Raw genomic sequence first — 18,461 nt, 5'->3', positions numbered from 1 at the left:
ATGGATTTAACACTGGTGTTACATTTTCAAAACGTTGCATTCCTATCGAGTGCGCATTCCAGCTTTTGCCCCAGGGCATTGTTATCCGTGTCCGGATAGTCCTATTGCCCTGTAGACTTTACATTAAATTAAAGAGCCATATACTTAAAAACGTTTAAAACTGTCTACTGACCAAGTCATAAAACATGTTCTATTGAGACTGAAACTGTTCTTGAAGTAAAACTAACCAGTTGTCTCATTCTGCATGAAACCATACAGTAATTCTAAAAAAAGCTAGACTTTTGACGCGGTCAGCTAGAGTGACAGTCGGTGCCACAACAGTCAAAAATTATTTGCAATAATACAACATCTGTTGCAAAATTTACAAGTCAGGCACGAGAAGTAGATTTTGCTTCATCGCTATATGTTGGCCAAACCATACTTGTGGTTATTTCTATGCTGTTCCTGGTCAGTTCATAATGTTATTAAGTACTGTGTTCGAGTACTGTCCGTGCTCACCTTCAAGGTATATAATGGCATAACGTTAGAAGATTCAATTCGAACGTCACAAACTACAAGAACTATATCAAGAAAAACCAGAACAAAACACAATGAAGAATGCAATAAAACTAATAAGTAACCCTCGTGTAAAGATAATCTTACATGTCTTAAATTTGTAAACCTAGCGAATGGAGCCGCACTGTCCACTGTTCGGAGTCTAGAAGTTCTGAATTTGTTTTAGTTCGGACTGTGAAATTTGTAGACCTTTTTGCTTTGAGCCAGAATTTTACTCGTCCGCGAATTTTTGTGAATACTTGTCCAAGAATTTTTGTGATCTGTAGCCTGTTGTTAAACGTGGAGAAGGCGAGCACGAGAGAGAAGACGAAATAAAGGCTTTGAAAGGAGAAAGGCCGGGATGGCGCTTAAATTATCACGCCTGCCAGACGTCCTTCATCCCAACTTTCCATGCAGTTCACATTACTTAAATAAGAGCCTTCTTGTTCCGTAAATGCTCCAAATAAAATTAGATGCACTCTCCAGTTGTACGTGTTAGAAAATCTTTCTGGGTACGGGCGATAAACTTCCTGAGGTTCTTTTCAAACTGTGAATATGTCAGCGATCTTGGGGGTTCATCTGGAAAAAGCTTACCCTCATGTTCAAAATCTTTGTTGTTGTTCTTTTCAATAAAGAAATGCGAGGGCTGCAACCGTTCCTGCTGAATTCCAGTTTGACGCGCGAAATTACCAGATTACCCGCACCTCTTTACTTCTTCACGATTTGCGCCCCTCTTTAAATTTCGCAGGTGCTCTCCATCTTGTCAACACACTGCCTACAGTTATTGCTTAGCACAGTAACCTCCTCTCCATCGCGCATTATCGATCTCGTGTAGTACACTTGGCGGTGCTCGCACTGTTTCCACACTCCGCTACTAAAGCCTGGAAAGTTCTCAAATTCTTTGGATTCCTGCTGTTGAAGGGATGCGAGGCCCACTTCCTTCCTCAGCGAGGCGACGATTTTTTCCAGCCAGTCGACACGAAGGGCAAAATTGTTTCCTTGAAGAAACAAATGAAATTCGTTACGAGCCATTTTCAAACGCGTTTCACCCATGCTAGAGAGAGACATTAGACGATTGCTTGCTACACATTGGGCTTCTAAAATCAAAGCGAAAAGAGAAAACTTTCTTGTGTGCTCATGCACCTGGTCAAGTGTTCTCAACTCTAACTGAGGCTTCATGAGGTATTCTAAGATGCTCTCTAAGGCCTGTTTTATAGTTTTGGAGTGTTGCTTGATCTCCAGGTGTTCTTTTGAGGTTGTCTGCTGTTCTGCTATTCTTTGCAGGGTGAGTTGCGCTTTTTCAATCTGGTGCCAAATGACGAGATGGTTTTTCATCGTGAATACAAAAGGAATACTCCGCACGTGGATCCTATCCGAAATCTTTGTATGGGAATTCCATGAGAATCTTTGTAACGCCGCGAGGACGTCTCTAGGAAACTTCATCTCCCGCACTTTATACGAAAGGTAAATTTGTTCTTCCTTTAGGCGACAGGCAATTTGGGCAGCCTCATCTGCAAGATCTTGTATTTGTTTCTTTACATTTTCATTGTTTTTCAGTGTTCGCTTTATGAGATTTCCATAACGGAAACTGAATGTAATCGCTTTCGAGCACCGAGGGCAACGAATGAATTGAACATCACTACCCAGCTCTTGCATCATCCATGCGTCCATTTCTTCAACTGCCAGGATGTGACCACAGTCAAAAAGTTGCAGGTATCTCGTGCCTTCAGTTGTTTGACCTCGTCTTTGGCCTAGTATGGAAGATAACTTCTTAGCATGGCAAATTGCACACAATGTTGGGCAGTTTTCTCCACATAAACCGATACAGGGGTGACGGCAAGCAAGCTTCTTAGTACAGGGGGCATCGCATCGAGGGCGGTCACATTCTTCTCCACATGGATTGTTACACTGGTAATGCAGACAACTCCAGGTGCACGGTTTTTTGCACGGCTTACATGACTGTGAACAGCGTTTGGTGCATTTTTCGTGGGGACAACGTCGGCCGCATTCTTTGTCACAGGGTGGGCATGGTTCGCTGCATGTGGCTTTGCAACGGTGCAAACAGACGAGTATTCGATTGCAAGGGTGTCGGCAAATTTCATGTGAGCCCCTTTGTTGGCAGTCATTGCATATTCCGGAGCATTGGTGACCACAAGGCAGCTGAGATCCACACGGGGCAGGGCATTGCACATCATTAACAGAAAAGCTACAAGGCATCTTAACCTTGTGGCCACATGGGAGGGTTTTACCCAAAAGTACATCACACGGATAATTAGAGCAAGGCTCCCCACAGACACCCCGACACATATGTTTGCATCTCTGTCGACGCCGACAAGGTGCCTTGCAAGTGGCGGTTTTCCTCTGAAAGCATGGAAGTTGTTCTTTGTGACCGCAGGGATAGCGTTTCTGTACCACATACAGGCATTTCATGCTTTCACATGGTTCACTACAAATTCCCGGGCACGGGTGACCACAATCCAGATTCCTGTTGCAACCCTCTTGACATGTCACACTGTTGGTATCGCCACTGCAAGGCATTCTAAGAGAGTGGCCTCCTGTACAATGGAGTTTCTTCATCACAATCTTTTGGCACTTAAACTGACTGCAGTCATCAGAGCATTTCCCGGGACATTGGTGACCGCACCCCAACTTCCGCTTGCATTTATTTAAACAAACGAGCTGGGACACATTTGCAGAACAGAGGCAGCTTAGGCTATGATATCCGCAGCTCAAGTCCTTTTTAACACCAACAGCGCATTTGAAGCTACTACAATCATCGCCGCATTTTTTGGGGCATGGGTGCCCACATGGAAGAAAGCGTTCACACAGGGCATCACAGAATGCTTTGTCGGGTTTATACGAACAGGGGATCTCCTTTTCATGACCACAAGGTAGTTTCTTCGCCACTTTTGTACAGCAGATACCAGCTTCCAGTTCTTTTCTCACGCTGGAACATTTTGTTAGCTTCTTGTGTCCACACGAAAGTTTGATTTCTACCTCCTCTTCACAACAGTACTCCATAAGATTTACGTTACAAGGAATAGTTGCTTGGTGATTGCACGGTAATGTTCGAGGTACTTTTACAGTGCACGGAATATGTAGGAAACCTGCAGTAACAATGGAACAGGGAAGAGACTTTGTATGTCCACATGCCAGTTCAACGTTGACCTTCTTATTGCAGATGGAGTCTTCGTGAAGTTTGTGGCATGGAACGATGGACTTGTGGTTACAAGGCAATTCTTTCTCTACTTGAGTTTTGCATGAAACATTTTCTAATCCAGCGTTTGCAACATGGCATTCCAAAGACGCTTTATGACCACATGATAGGTGGACCTCAACTACTTCTTTGCAAACAAAGTTTTCGGGATTCTTGTAACACTCTAAAGACACCACATGATTACATGGTAATGTTCTGAATTCGTGCACCTCGCACGGAAGAGCTTCGCAGTCCTTGCTACAAAGTTCTAGACAAGAGTGTCCACAGATTCTTGTTCTCTCACATGGCTGTTTGCACTTTAGAGTAGTTGAGTCAAAGTAACAAGGCTTCGTGACGGTGTGTCCACAAGCGGGAATTGTCATCTTTACCGCTATCACGCAATCACCACAAGATGAACCTGAGTGGCAGCTCTTTTTACATGAATGACCTCGTTCGCACTTCTTTTCACAAGGTTCCTCACATTGAACTTCTTGGCACAGACGGCCACACACAGAGAAACACTTGTGACCACAATCCAGTTTCCTTGGACAAGGAGCAAAACAAAAAACAGTTTGTGGGTCTTGGTGGCAAGTAACGTTTTGCTGGTGGCCACATGGAAGATTCTTGACAACGTTAATCTTACACTGCCGCATTGTACAGTCCTCGTGGCAAATTCCGGGACAAATGTGTCCACAGTCTAACTTTCTTTTACACCATTCCTTGCACTGAATTGGAAGGTCTTTTTCGCGACATAAGACTCGTTTCATATGCTCACACGGCAACTGGACGTTAATTACAGTGTCACATTGGCACATCTCTTTGCATTTCTTTGTACACGGGTGGCCACACTCAAGCACTCTCGTGCAATTTTCATTACACTGCTTGAAAACCATGGGGTCTTTATAACACGGCAAACACTTTTGGTGTCCACATGGAAGCGTTTTAATACAGTTAACTTTACACTGTGATGTGCATTGCTGTCCGCATTCATTAGCACAGTTATGTCCACATGGAAGCACTTTCTCACATTTCATACGACAAGAAAAATCTTCAGGATCGATACTGCATGGTATTACTTGTTCGTGACCACAACTGGGAACTGTCTTTGACATTTTACGTTGACACCTGGGACAGTTATTGGGATAATGACATTTGCAAGGGCATGGATGCTCATTGGGGCACCTATTGGGGCACGGTTTAACACATTCATCTTCTAGGTGGCTGGAAGCATGGCACTGCTTGTCACAAGCATGACCACATGGAAGACGGACTCCACAAGGCATGTTGCATCCCCCCAATGGGTTAAACTCACTTGCCTTCCTCACACTCGTCACATTGCTATGATTCTTGCAGACCAGCTGTAGGCTGTCCGCCAAGGCGTCCTTCGCTTTTAGGTCATCGCATATCTCTTTCCATAGCTTGGACTGGCTTTTCAATAGGTTAAAGTTTCCAATGCAGTAGAGTCCTTTGCGAGCTCGTGACAGCGCAACGCAAATCCTGTTGGACTCGCCTAGGAAACCAATTCGTCCTTCTGAATTGCTTCTCACCAAAGAGAGAAGAATGATGTCGTTTTCTTCACCTTGAAAGTTGTCAACTGCGCAGATTTTCACTCCCTCAAATTTTCGTCTTGGCATCTTTTCTTGAAGAAGTAGCAACTGACCGGTGTACATGGTTAGAATTGTTATCTGGCTCTTCTCGTATCCTTGAAGTAGAAGGTAGTTGCAAAGGGCTACCAGAAAGTCGGCTTCATGTTGGTTAGCATAGCTCTGCAAGCCGCCCACCAGGTGTTCGGGTTGCTGGTGTTCAATAAAGAATAGATTGTGGCTGAAACCAAATATGTCCTCAAAATGGCAAACTGTTTCGTGGTCAATAATTTCGTGATCGTAGATTCTTTTAGTCAGGGCGGCAATCTCAGGACGCATTCGATGTTGTATGGATAGACGTTTACATTCCATGCTGTTCATCACCATTCTCTCAAACAGTGACACCTCTAAGTTGTACTTTTGGGCTAACTCATAGACTGTAGCCTTTGGACGGAGTTGTTTGTGGTCTCCGATAAGGATCGTGTGCTTTGTGTTGTGTGAAAGGGAAGTGATAATGTGGGCTTCCATAACCTCTGCAGCTTCTTCGATTACAACAATTCTGGGAGCTACCCTCTGAAGCATTGAGTGGTATCTAGCTGCACCACTGGTTGTCATTCCAACAACAGTTGCCCGACGTATTACCTGCTCTTCTTCTTGGAACCTGACTGCATCTAGTTCATCACAAAGCTGTTCATATTTTTGCTCACATCTGTGAATCTCAACTCTGTAACGTTCACGGTAGTTTTCAATCCAAAAGAGGTACAACCGCAGTCGATCCGATTGCGATAAGCTCCAAATGTTTTTTACTTCCATCGCTTCATCAGAGGGCATCATTGTCTCCTTATCCAGATGGTCTTTTAAAGAGGAAATATCTCCACTGATGATAACTTTGGTGTCTTTCTTTTTGTTTTTGTTTTTCTTCTTTCGTCTCTTCCTGGCTGTGATTGTTTTCGCCATTCCATCGTCGTTTTCAAAGTCAAGCACTTGTTGGGCGCCTGTACTTTCCTCTTTAGAACTTTCATCTTCTGTATTTTGCCACACAAATAGTTTAGCTTTGCCTTTCTTCCTGTAAGATACTACTATAAACCCGTCATCGGTTTCCTCGTTTTTCCGTGCTTGGTCTTGATCTTGAATTACGAACTCATTTGTTTGTTCTGATATTGCCATCAGGAGTTCCTCATCACCTTGTATTCTTCTTTGATATTGTATCAAATCAGCCTCTTTTTCAATGGCAATGGTGTCGTCATCAGCAGCACTTACGTCACTTTTTTGTTCTGTTATTGCCATCAGGAGTTCCTCATCACCTTGTATTCTTCTTTGATACTCTATCAGATCAGCCTCTCGTTCAATGGCAATGGTCTCTCCATCAACAGCACTTACGTCATCGACACTTTCATAAGTCTCTTCTTTCGCTGTTTTGCGGTCTTCGTTTCTTCTTATGCTGTTAGCTTCTTCCATAGCCTGTGGAAATTTTGAAATTGTAAAATCTTCCGTTGTTTCTACGTGAAGACTGCCCGAGGAAGTTACTGACGATAGTTGATTCCCCTGTAATTTTCCTTGTTCATCCATCAAGCGTTTTGGTAAAGGGCTGCCGTGAGAATTTGTTTTCAATTCCCGCTGCTCTGAAATGTGTTTCTTCAGTTCAGGACTAGTTTTAGTCATCATCTGCGATGCATCTACCGTGTTTAAGGGCTCACTCAAATTAACAGAATTTTCAGCTGGTGACACATCTTCTGTTGCAGGTGTTTTTGGTTCGTTTCCGTTCCTTTGATCGACAACATGAGTTGACATAAACAACGCAGTATCATAAAATACTTCATCCTCCTCATTTGTTTTGATTTCTTCAAGGTTTGTTTCATCTCGATGCCTTTTATGTTGGTCTTGTTGGGGTTTTTTCTTACTTTGGTTACAGGAGTTTAGCTGCTTGTTGTCGCATAACCATAATTCGAAGGTGTTGGCTGGGTTGCGACACTCGTTTGCAACGTTGGATGGAAATTTGGCATTGTACAACTGGTCTGCATGAGCTGAATACAGAAGTTCCTCCAAATCCTCGAAGAGCAAGGGCTGTTTCTCTGCTTTTATGAGATGTTCCTTGCATTCTTTCATTTCCATGTCATTTTGGGTCATTTTGTCGTGGACTTCGTGGCGTTCGTCGAACAACCTGAATCGGTGGGTAAACTTTTTCAGATTACAGGCCTCTAGATTCTCGCTTTTGCTTCTTCCTCCAACACGGATTATTTGTCGACTGGGTAGAAATTCTAACACCTTTTCCAAGAACTGGTCCAGGGCGTGGTTTGTGTAACAGACCATCAGCATTGGTGAATTGCGCTCTGGATCCCAGACTCTTCGGTTCTCAAGTAAGCATCTAACAATTTTGGCACCAACGTAAGTCTTGCCCGTTCCTGGTGGACCTTGGATAACAGAGAATTCAGTTGTAATTGCTGTTCGTAACGCTTCGAGCTGAGAGTTGTTCAGAGGAAGGGTTTTGACTGAAGGCCAGGCTCCATGGGTCAAAACAGGTACGGCTGAGGCGCTTGACGAATCCCGAACTTCAAGGGCCTTGCTGAGGTTATAACATACCGGCTCCTCTGCATCATCGCGTCTTAAATACTCTGGTGGATCGACTACCTCACTGCATTCAACCAGATATTTTTTGAAGGGCAAAGTTGTTTCATCTAATTCCTTCAATCCTTTCAGAACGAAGCGATATGCCTCAAAGTAAGCAGGTGACTCAACCATCTGGTAAGCGCAGTTGCGGCTCTCTATCGCCAACACATCTTGCCCTTCGATGAATCTAATGTCGATCCTACCCTTGTTCAGATCTTCTGGCTTTCTATCAGCAACAGTTGCGAAGAGCATGGTCTTGAAGTTGTCCTTAGAAAGACAAACGAATGAACCGTAAATGAGTCGTTTTGAGTGTGCCCACCTCCTGGTGTCTAATCCAGAAACATCGATTTGTACTTGATGAACAATCCCAGACCACGTAAACTTCTTGCTGAAGATTTGTACGCTGCGATAGTTTCTCATCAATTGCTTTCTTTGTTTCCTTGGTATGTTTTGGACAATTTCGTGAATACCTTCCCTTAAGGGCTCAAGAAAGTCCTCTCGAAGCAACCGAAACTGTACATCAAGGTAGTGCTCTGCATTCTCGTATCTTCCTTTTGTAATGTTTTTACGTAAGAAAGGCCTTTCTTGAGTTGTGATTTCTTTGTTCGTTGGACAAATCGGTATGTCTCTAAAGTCGTTTGGCGGCTTTTCTCTTACCCTGTTGATGTAACGTTTGCCATGCTTCTGTCTTTCGCTTCTGATGATGTCATCTCTGGTTTGCTTAAAAGTATCCAACTCCTTTTGAAGCTCCTCTTTCCTCTCGATGCTTGATTGATCCAAAGCTAGTTTTAATTGAACATAAGGCAAGTCAACATACGAACTGGGCAAGTGCGTCACATACTTCATGAAGACCATGATAAGGCATTCAATGAACCTTTGTCTTGAATCGTGGTCGTTCAAGGCAGTTGATACTTGGATGCTATCAAGCAATCGGGGAATCTTCAAGTTCAAAAATACGGAACCTTTAAGCGAAGCAAGGATCTTGTTTGTGTTCTCGCTTGACGGTGCCTTCAAGGCAACAGCCAACGTGCAAGTTAAGTCAAAGACGAACTCATCGCTGTTGTGTTGCCCCTCTTGTGATCGAAGAAGGAACTTGAAACGACCCATTCCCTCAATCAGCTTGTGGACAACCTCAAAGGGGTGCTTTTCTTTCAAAGTTTTGAAGTCGAGAGAACTGCTCATGCCTGGGATTACTTTTCGAACATGGCACTGTTTATTTGAATTTTGATTGCCAGTTATTGGATTAGGTCTTCCTGGTCGTTGCTCCTGATTTCTACAATCTGTTAAAGCAAGAATGCATCGCAACATCATTGAGTTGGAGTAAAGTTAGAAAAAAAAGACAAAAAATTTGAGTCTGTGAGACAAGTTAAATGGCAACTTTCCTCAAACTGGTCGGATACTCTAGCCAAATACCGTGACAGAGAGCCTTAGGGTAAGGTCGGGAAAGGGTTTCGACCCTAGGTGGGAACTAAGACCTTTTCTTTGCGGTCTCTTTATTAACGCAGTTTCTTAGCAACCAGAGTTCTCTTATGTCGCTGTTTACTCGAAGTACCTATTCTTCTCTCATAGATAGTCGTGCCATTTATGATTCGAAAAATTAAAATTCGGTTAGTATGAGGTGCGTTCTCACTGGAAGTGTCTTTTCTAAACAAGGTTATTCGGGAACAGGAATAACATTTCATACATAACGCATTGACTAATAATACTATGTAAGTACTAGAAGGAATTTGGGAAAACCCGAAACCTTTTAATTCTCGTAAACTTCTTAAACTCTCTTGGTCTTCTTCTAAGGCCAACATTTTCTTCTACTGTTATTTTTTTATTTCCTTTATTCACCTAAAGGCGACCCTCTGCCGCTTGGTGATGTTACTTGGCCTTTTCCATAGTCCCTTGATGTTCCTCGCCCACGTCCCTTTTGAATCTGCTTAGGTTTTTCGAGGTTTGCACCTGGAATAAAAGACCAAATGCCATTCAAATTATATCTATAAATTATTGTCTTCATTGTTATTGTTTTCTGAGCCGTTATGTTTTGATTCTGGTCATTAGACATTAAGTTACGAGAGAAAGATTTATATTCCCAAGAACAAAAATATGCATATATTTTAGGTCAAATAAAGGTAATTTTGTTTATTATTCTTTAAATATTTTCGCTGAAAGCGTGCTTCAGCTGTTGACTTTTCAGTATCTACAGCCACCGTTCACGAAGAGTACGCCCAGGTCCTTTTCGTGTCCAAAAGGAAAACGCAAGTTGAACGTCTTTCATTGCAATGAAGCAACTCTTGTTTGTAACCGGGGGGATATTCCGTGGATTTAATCACTCCCAGTTGGGGCATATTGCTTCACGTGATGCATTTTTGACCAGTCTCAGGTAAGAGAAAATAGCTGATGGATAACAATGCCGGATATCCTAAGGCTTTTCAACTCTATGAATAGATGTATTGCTAGCACCGTTTCTCCGAAACGTAACATGCACCACTTAACTATTAGTATTAAGATTTTGAAAAAGAGTTGACTTTTGTCTAAGAGTCTGGAATAGTGCTATGCCTCTCCACCCCTTAATCAAAATACGAATCACTAAATGAGGTTGAAATTTAGTCCGTAAAAGAAACTGTTGAGGGTGCGAACTACCCAAACGGCGATAACTATGGCGCGGTACCTTCCTGTGCCTATTTAATATGATCTGGGTTTCAAGTTCTTCTAGTGTGGGCATTAAAATGAAAGCTGTTGCGAAGTTCTTCCCTTGGTACACGACTGTGGATTACTCTGTACAGACTACAGGGTGGTTCTAACTTTTGCATCGATGAAATCCTGAAGTGGGACCATCCAAATAAAATGTATTGAGCAGAACTCTCCTGTGATATATTTTATTATGTGGTTCTGTATTTTGAATCTGTCAATGAAGTCTTCTCTTGTAAGAATTGTGATGAGAGCTTTTTAGCGTGAATTAGTCTGCCAGCGCCACTGGCTAACTGACCAGTTCCTCAAGTGTTGGAGATGCAATTTTCTTTCTTTTTTTTTTTTTTTGGAAAAAAAAATCAATATTTGTACTATGCCAACACAAAGTTCGAAAAAACTAAGTATTTCAGTGCCATTAGCTAAATGACCACTCACCAGTAAATCAGACTCACCTGAAGTAACTTCTTTTCTTCCCCTGAATCTGCCACCTTTCCGCCTTCTCCCTTAAATAAAGACAACAGATTATATTCAATTCCCTTTTGTGTCCAAGGCAAACATAAGGTGGCTTAGTCAATAGGAACCACAACTTCTTTTTACGCCCAGTTTATGTTTATCAGTACTGAAGGCAATCCAACACCAGTAAGCACGCCTATGACACATAACATTTAGTTATTTCAGTAGACTAACAATCGACGTGCATTCGCTCCATAAATTAATATTCGTATCAACCGCACGATGGAAAAGAAACTCTTGGAGTCCTTTGGTGTTCCAACATTTCTTAAGAAACTGCGATGATTGAGTTTGTAACCCTAGAAGATAATTAACTACTTCTACTCTTTAATGACTGAGCTTACCTGGTTTTTCATCAGCAGCTGTTCCACAGGCACCCTGAGTTCCTTCTGTTCCTGGCGATGGTGTTTCGTTGCCTTCTTTCTCTTTTTTTCGTGGTTCTTCGGGCTCTAAAATGTTCAATAATTTTCAACAGTAAGCTGTATTAGTGATCATTCTGCTTACTTAATTTATGCCGAGATTCTAAAATTATTTCTCATGATAAATGACGAATGCTTAGAGATGGGTCCTCAGCTTTTGGCTCTTGTGTGCAAAGCAAGTGACTTGTATGGGCCCTTTCCCCAACCCAAGTCCGTACCCAAACGGCTCACGATCAGCCAAGATTACCTTATATTAAATGATCGGAGTTCTTAGCCAATCACTTTCTGAACTGTTTTATAAATTTGGCGTGAAAGATGTCGAAGACTGAGTTGAGCTTCCTACATGCAATTTAAAACGAATTTTTTTATTTGCAATGTCTCGATGAACCCTGGCACTATTTGTAACTAAGTGCATGTAACTGAGCAATGATTAGTAGGACTCGTAAATTAATCGAAGCCTGTAGAAATAGGTAGATACGAGAAAGAATAAGGTCATTCCAGAGTGCTCATATATTGCTTATTGCTTTATTACCTTCCGATTTGTTCCGATCCTCACTGTGTTTTTCAAAGTCTTTCTTCCATTTCCCTCTCCTCGAGGGCATGGTGCTGAAAAATGAAAGCGGGGACATAAAGTTAATGATAGGCATTGGTATTAAGGCTTTAGAAATTAATTGTTCCGTACTGACTCTGCAATTCTGCGGTCGATTTAATAAAACTGTAACACTTGTAGTTTACAAGCTGGGCTGTTGGTTTCACATGCAAACACAAAAGGAAACCAACCCAAGAGATAATTCAAAAACGAGTTCGATAATCAAACTTATAAACAATGTTTCCTGGACTCTTTTTCTGTATGAGCGTGCAATAACAAGGGCCTAGATTGTTAGTTACTTTATTAAATTGACTCCTGGACCTCACACTTAACCAGACGTCCCATAACCAGTGTAGAGGAAACGAGGCATGCGCCGGATATTCAAAGCACTTCAATTTAGTTCAATACAGGTTAAGACGTTTTGATTTATTTAAAACACCGCATAAAGAAATATTTCGGCCATCGCCAGCCACTGCGATTGTCTGATCGCGAGCTACTTATTTAGTTGATGTGTTCGCTTTCTCTGATGCAGTCTACCTGAAGTTAACGTAAATCTGTTAGATAGTTTACGTGCAAATCGTTACATGAAAATTCAATACAAGAAGAGCCAAGTCTGACTTACTTGAATGCGTACAGGAAATACTCTGATTTATAAACAGGTCATCTTCCCACGCCGTCCACTGTGAGACCAATTCTATCTAGGGAACCTTGCTTTACACTGCCCGCGTGGACCGTCCCTTCAACTTGAGGTGCTGGAGAAATAGAACGTGCAACGTTTTAGGCGGTATTTTTCAATAAGTAAGATTAGATTGCATAAGACTAGCAACTGTCAGTATCTTGTTTCTAAACTATACAGCTTCTCACAATGGGTTAGGGCTTGTCGATGTCTTTGCGGAAGTAATTTAACCCCTTTGTTCCAAAGTTCAACGCTGTGCTTGTTGTTTACGTTTTAAGATCTTTAGAAAGTTTCATTCATTAATTTAAATTGTTTGGTATCAAATAGAAAGGAAATCCAGCATTTTTAATCAGTTATGTTTTCCTTATGTTTTACCTCCGCAAATTTCAGCCATTAAAAGCGAAAGTAGGGAAGAGAATATTTTTGTATCACTCTGATATAATTCGTTAACGAATGTTAAACTCTGATCCAATTCGTTAACGAATGTTAACAGTAATTTCAATAGAAATATGACGAATTGTGTTTTACGGGTGTACTGGAATGAATGTGCCAATTGTTTAAGTCCGTCCAAGCAACGCTGCAAAAGGAATCTAACCTGACTGATTCAATGAACAACTCTAGCTACTGGATTACTGTGAGTCGTGAAGAACGGGAGGTTTTGCAAATATTGAAAGCAATTCGGAAGTAAGGTCAGAAAACATAATTTATGTTTCGTAGTTCAGAAATTGGATGAAGATTGCCATTTTAAAGCAAGGAATCTTGAAGCGTTATTGCATAATGCATTCGCTTAATCGCTTTAATTTCGGCGTTCATGCTTTGGATGCCATTCTCTTTGAAACTCTTCCGTGGCCAAGATCGCCATCAATTTTGAGAACAACCAGAGCAAGTTTACTTTCCGCCAAACTAAAAACTTCTTATGCTATGTCCCTTTACGTACGAGAATGATAATCTAAACTAATCTTGAAAATGCCAAACTGAAAAGCAACATAAATGGAATAAATTAAGTGGTTCTTGGTCATACCTGGTCGAGCGCCCAACGAATACGATAAACGTGCTGTTCCTTGATGTAATTCTGTAACTCAACCCAGATTCCTTGGAAAAGCAAAATGCAAACGGGCTTTCCTGTTAATAATGGACGAAAGATTCAGGTATCCTTCTCAGAGCCTTGCGTTTCAAGAATAGTTGTTTCTGATTCCTAGAAAGATTGTTTTGTCTGATTGATATGCATTCTTTTCTCAGAAAATGCGATTACGGCTGTAAGGAAAAAACTTGATTGGACCGCGGAATCAAACACTGGGGAAATTGGAATGCGATTCGCTCATTTGTTGGTATCAGGTGTAAATTCCTACATCTGCAAAAAATGTTGTCATGTACCCCCAAAGTTACTGAGTTTAGTCATTGAAAGGGACAGGATTTTACAAGTGAAGAATTCGTAGTCAAATAACGTCAGTGCGAACTTAGTATTACTATTATTGTTATTATTATTATTATTATTATTATTATTATTATTATTATTATTATTATTATTATTATTATTATTATTATTATTATTATTATTATTATTATGATACCGCAAGTGCATTAGTCTCCGGATGCGTCGGAAATACGAACACTGCAACTAAACTAAGTGGGCGTAAGAAGAAGGATGAGTGCATGGATGGGAGGTTAGAACAGGTGAAAACCTCTCTACCAGCAAGAAACAAGCGAGCGGTAAAGCTAGCCACGGAGAAGGGAGCATCGAACTTGCTTACAGTAATTCCCATCCAAGACCCGAATTCAATCTAAATAAAAGAGAATTCAGGGATGTGATCAAGTTAAGATATGACTGGGAAATCGCCGACTCACCGAAAGTGTGTGTGTGCGGGGACCAGTTCAACGTTGATTATGCAATGGTATGCCGGCGGGGCGGGTTTATAATACAGCGCCATAATGAGCTTCGCGACTTGGAAGCAGAGATGTTGAGCATGGTGTGTAAACTAATGATGTGGAAATAGAGCCGGTCCTTCAGGAAATCACTGGAGAGACTTTGAACAGAGGCGCCAACTGAGCTCCGGATGCGCGTTTAGAAATTAGCGCTCGTGGCTTCTGGGAGAAACAGAGGACTGCATTCTTCGATGTCAGGGTTTGTCACCCTAATGCAGATTCTTGCAGAGATCTAAGTCCCAAGGAAATCTACAGGCAACACGAGAATGAAAGAAAGCGCCAATATGCAAGCAGAGTGATGGAGGTGGAGTAAGGCACCTTCACGCCACTTGTTTTTACTACCACAGGCGGAATGGCCGAGGAATGAAAGAGATCCCACAACAGACTAGCTGAACTACTCGCCATTAAGAAGGGAGAGGACTACGCCAGCACCGTGTCTTGGCTAATAGCCTGCGAACACAGACGTATTTCCGGCTGTCGCTTCTCTCCGCCGAAAGAAGCGACAGCCGGAAATACGTCAGTGTTTGCTGGCTACTTGGTTAAGAGCAAAAGTATCCTTTGTCATCCTCCGCTCGGCTCTCCTCTGCCTTAGAGGTTCCAGAGGAAGAAGAAGAAATGTACCCCTTCAGGACACAGACATTACAATCGAGAATGTGACGGCTAGAATTTTTTTTTATTTCCTTTCTTTTCTTAATTTTCGTAATTTTAGTTGCTTTTAATGACCGATGTTATCTGCATATGTTTTTAACAAGAGTTGTTTTTCCTTAAGGAACTTATTTTTACTTCCAAATATTTTTTTAGTCAGAATACGATCATGTGATTTTTGTATTACAAGTAAGAATATTATTGTAACTTTATGACATTTGTTTTTTCTTTAAAAGCAATGTGCTTGAAAATAGTCTCTTTTTTAATCGAAATGAATTGTAAATAGGTTTTAATTAGTTGTTTTTTCTACTTTTAACTTGTAAATAGCAATTTAATTTGCTTGGAATTATTTCCCAAACGGACACCATTTTGTTGTTTTGTGCCTCAAGCGTGGCCTCCATAGCCTCTATTGGCAACCTTTCTCTCATTTCTTAAAGGAGTGAAGTTTCATTGTTTTGATGCAGCAATATGGCAGTCACATAAAAACATTCCATTGGTTTGATTTTCTAATTCATATTCATGACTTGTTGCAGACATGTGCTCAAACCGAGTTTTTTCAAGTTGAGTGAAGATGTGGTTGCCTTCCTTCCCTTTGAAAGGAAATTTCTGGTCTGAGAAAGACAAGAAACCTTGAGGAATGATTTTTATACTCTACAAACGAGTCAAAATGGTGAGTTTCGTATTTTTAGAGTGTTTCTTGCAATTTTTTAAGGAGAAATTTGCGTGCAACGGATGAACACGTGTTCGCTGGTAAGCTTTCCAAACTACAGACGACTGAGATACTTCATGAACTGAATGCAAGAGTTATCTACAATATTTTTAGTTCTTAATCTCCTTAAAATAAAGTTGGAATTTTAGACGAAATTTGAGATGAAATTAATTAATTTGTCTTGGGATTTGCAACGTTTTGGTGTAGAGCGCGTGTTTTATACAGTGTATAAGTGTTGTTATGAAATTGAAGGGCAGAGATTTAAAAGACAAGTTAAAAACTTTTCGTTTTGTTTTTCCTTTCAGTATAATTACTGTACAGGAATTTCGGCGACTGAGATTTGTTCGTAAATGATGTTCTATCGCCGTGGAATGGACCCTGTAATTGTTTAATTGCCAGGCTCATAACCTTTCAATAAAATATCTAAAATAAGCGGCATAAAGAATTTGGGTGCCTTTTTTTGGTCTTCTAACGCTTGCTTATCGGATATGTTTGCCAGTCCTTTTTTTAGTCTCACCAACCAAGTGCCAGTCAGTTTAACAACAACGAAAGCAAAGTGAACAATGTTCTTCGCTTATGGTGAGTACTCTAAATAATTTTTGTTTCAAACTAATGTAACAAGTGAAAAAGAATTGCACTCTCTTTCTGTGTGAACCGTTAGATAAGCTTCTCTGTCTTTGATTGTTTGAGTACTGAAATTACTGAGGGCAAATCAGAGAACGTTTTCTGAATAGCCTCGTCATAAATTATACATGCATGATTCTCACACTATCCATTGAATACAAGCATGTCGAAGAGAGTCTAAGTCAGAAAACGTTTACTGTGTAAACCACGCTGCAAATTAGAGTTGCTTAATGCACTTTCATCAAGGAATTGCTTTCCTTGTTGAAAATTAAAACAGTCCTTGGCACAACTTTTTATTACTTTCAGAAAATGCAAGAAGGATATTAAATTGTTGACACCCAAGTCTGTATTGAACTCTTTGAGACAATTTTAGAGGCCTTTCAACGAAAAGGAAAAGAAAACTCATTTCTCATGTTCTCAGTATTAACAGTTGTCATTAAAAACAATGTCTGGTTATGGAGACCTATTGAAGGTTGCTAATATTTCTCATTTAAATTCAACAAAATGAAGTAAAACAGTACATGACATGGAATCTTTAATTTCTTTTTACAATAAGGCAAGCAATAGGTAATGAATTTCTCAGTTGATGATCAGAAAAACATCCTAGTAAAGTCACGAAAACACATGACATAGTCTTTCACTACTTTATGGACATTAAAGAGAATTATTATCATAGAAAAAGCTAGTTTTTATAAAAAACGAAGACAATGCGAACTGAACTTCTTTTAAAAGCAACCTCGTAATTAAGATTTATTCAGAGATTCAGTCAAATTTTCAAAATAATTTTTCCTCTGAAACAAATTCTTCATCTGAATAGTCAATAATTTATTAATTTATTTCTTTTTCAAAACTTTTGTGGACTCACTGTGTTGTCCCTTGGCCTTGGATGACCTTAGAAATCAACAACAAATAAACGAATAAACATTAGTCTCAATTTTTACGTGTAATACTACTAGAAAGCAGTAAGCCAACAGCCGTCATAGGAAGCGGTAAGCTTTTCGGCAAAAAGAGGTAATAGAGAAATTCAGTTCTGGCCGATGTTGAAAAATTTGGCACTGATCTGTGAACGAAATCTGCTCAATTCGACAGCTTTTAGCCTACTACATAATTTCTGCCAATAAACTGATTGTTTTTACCTTTCGCTTGGTAATCCCTAACTTGTTTAATCATTACCTGTTTCACAAGCACTCGGAATTAAAAGTTTGTTATGCTAAACGTTGGCCGGCTTACATGTATTACGTAAAACCATACACTCGTAAAATGACAGTTTACAAAATTTGGTGGAAGCGCCGAATATTCATGCCAGTGAGCGCGTAGAAAACGTTTGAGACGATGGCCTTAACTCGTCTCCTGAAGGACTTACCACCAATTTGAAATAAATGGTTGAAACCGACTTCTGTAATAAAATTTAAGTTTATATATACATCAGCATTGCAGAGAATATTTTTATATTTGTACGGTAAGGTTTAATGTTTTCTACTCAGCCAGGAGAATTTCCTGGAGTTGTCCCCAATGTTTTAGTTTACAGCTGTAGTTTAGTAAGGTTAGACGGAGGAACTTTATCATGTACAGGGTAATAAAATGTTATTTTCACATTCAAAGTATTTAAAAATTATGTAATTTTGCAGAATTTTGTCGAAACCAATCTTGACTTTCTCTTCCATTTTCCATATAAGGTAGTAGTCCCACGCAAATTTGCGTGTTTGTGATGTGAAGGGTGGCGCAATTTTGTCTAAAAATATTTATTCTGGTACAACACATGGGGACGCG

The 18,461-nt window shown here is 40.5% G+C and overlaps 1 protein-coding gene across 2 annotated transcripts; it reads right to left on the bottom strand.

Moving 5' to 3' along the window:
* Positions 1-1,136: 1,136 nt before the first annotated feature.
* LOC146480525 (uncharacterized) lies at positions 1,137-13,964 on the bottom strand. Of its 2 annotated transcripts, XM_085109705.1 has the most exons (7): positions 13,812-13,964; positions 12,737-12,866; positions 12,058-12,131; positions 11,451-11,555; positions 11,049-11,099; positions 9,757-9,867; positions 1,137-9,200 (listed from the first exon to the last, which is right to left on the bottom strand). In XM_085109705.1, exons 3-7 carry the CDS (start codon positions 12,125-12,127, stop codon positions 1,270-1,272), a joined length of 8,268 nt encoding a protein of 2,755 aa, XP_084965831.1. In that variant the 5' UTR covers positions 12,128-12,131; positions 12,737-12,866; positions 13,812-13,964; the 3' UTR covers positions 1,137-1,269. The 2 variants fall into 2 exon arrangements, with proteins under 2 accessions (XP_084965831.1, XP_084965832.1); XM_085109706.1 differs by lacking the exon at positions 12,737-12,866 and having other exon boundaries at positions 13,812-13,949.
* Positions 13,965-18,461: the final 4,497 nt, after the last annotated feature.

This window comes from Pavona decussata, unplaced genomic scaffold (assembly GCF_977016875.1).
Source record: "Pavona decussata unplaced genomic scaffold, jaPavDecu1.1 SCAFFOLD_53, whole genome shotgun sequence".
In the NCBI taxonomy this organism is placed as follows: domain Eukaryota; kingdom Metazoa; phylum Cnidaria; class Anthozoa; order Scleractinia; family Agariciidae; genus Pavona; species Pavona decussata.
Note: the sequence above shows the minus strand (reverse complement) of the source record. Positions and strands in the feature narration are given on the sequence as shown.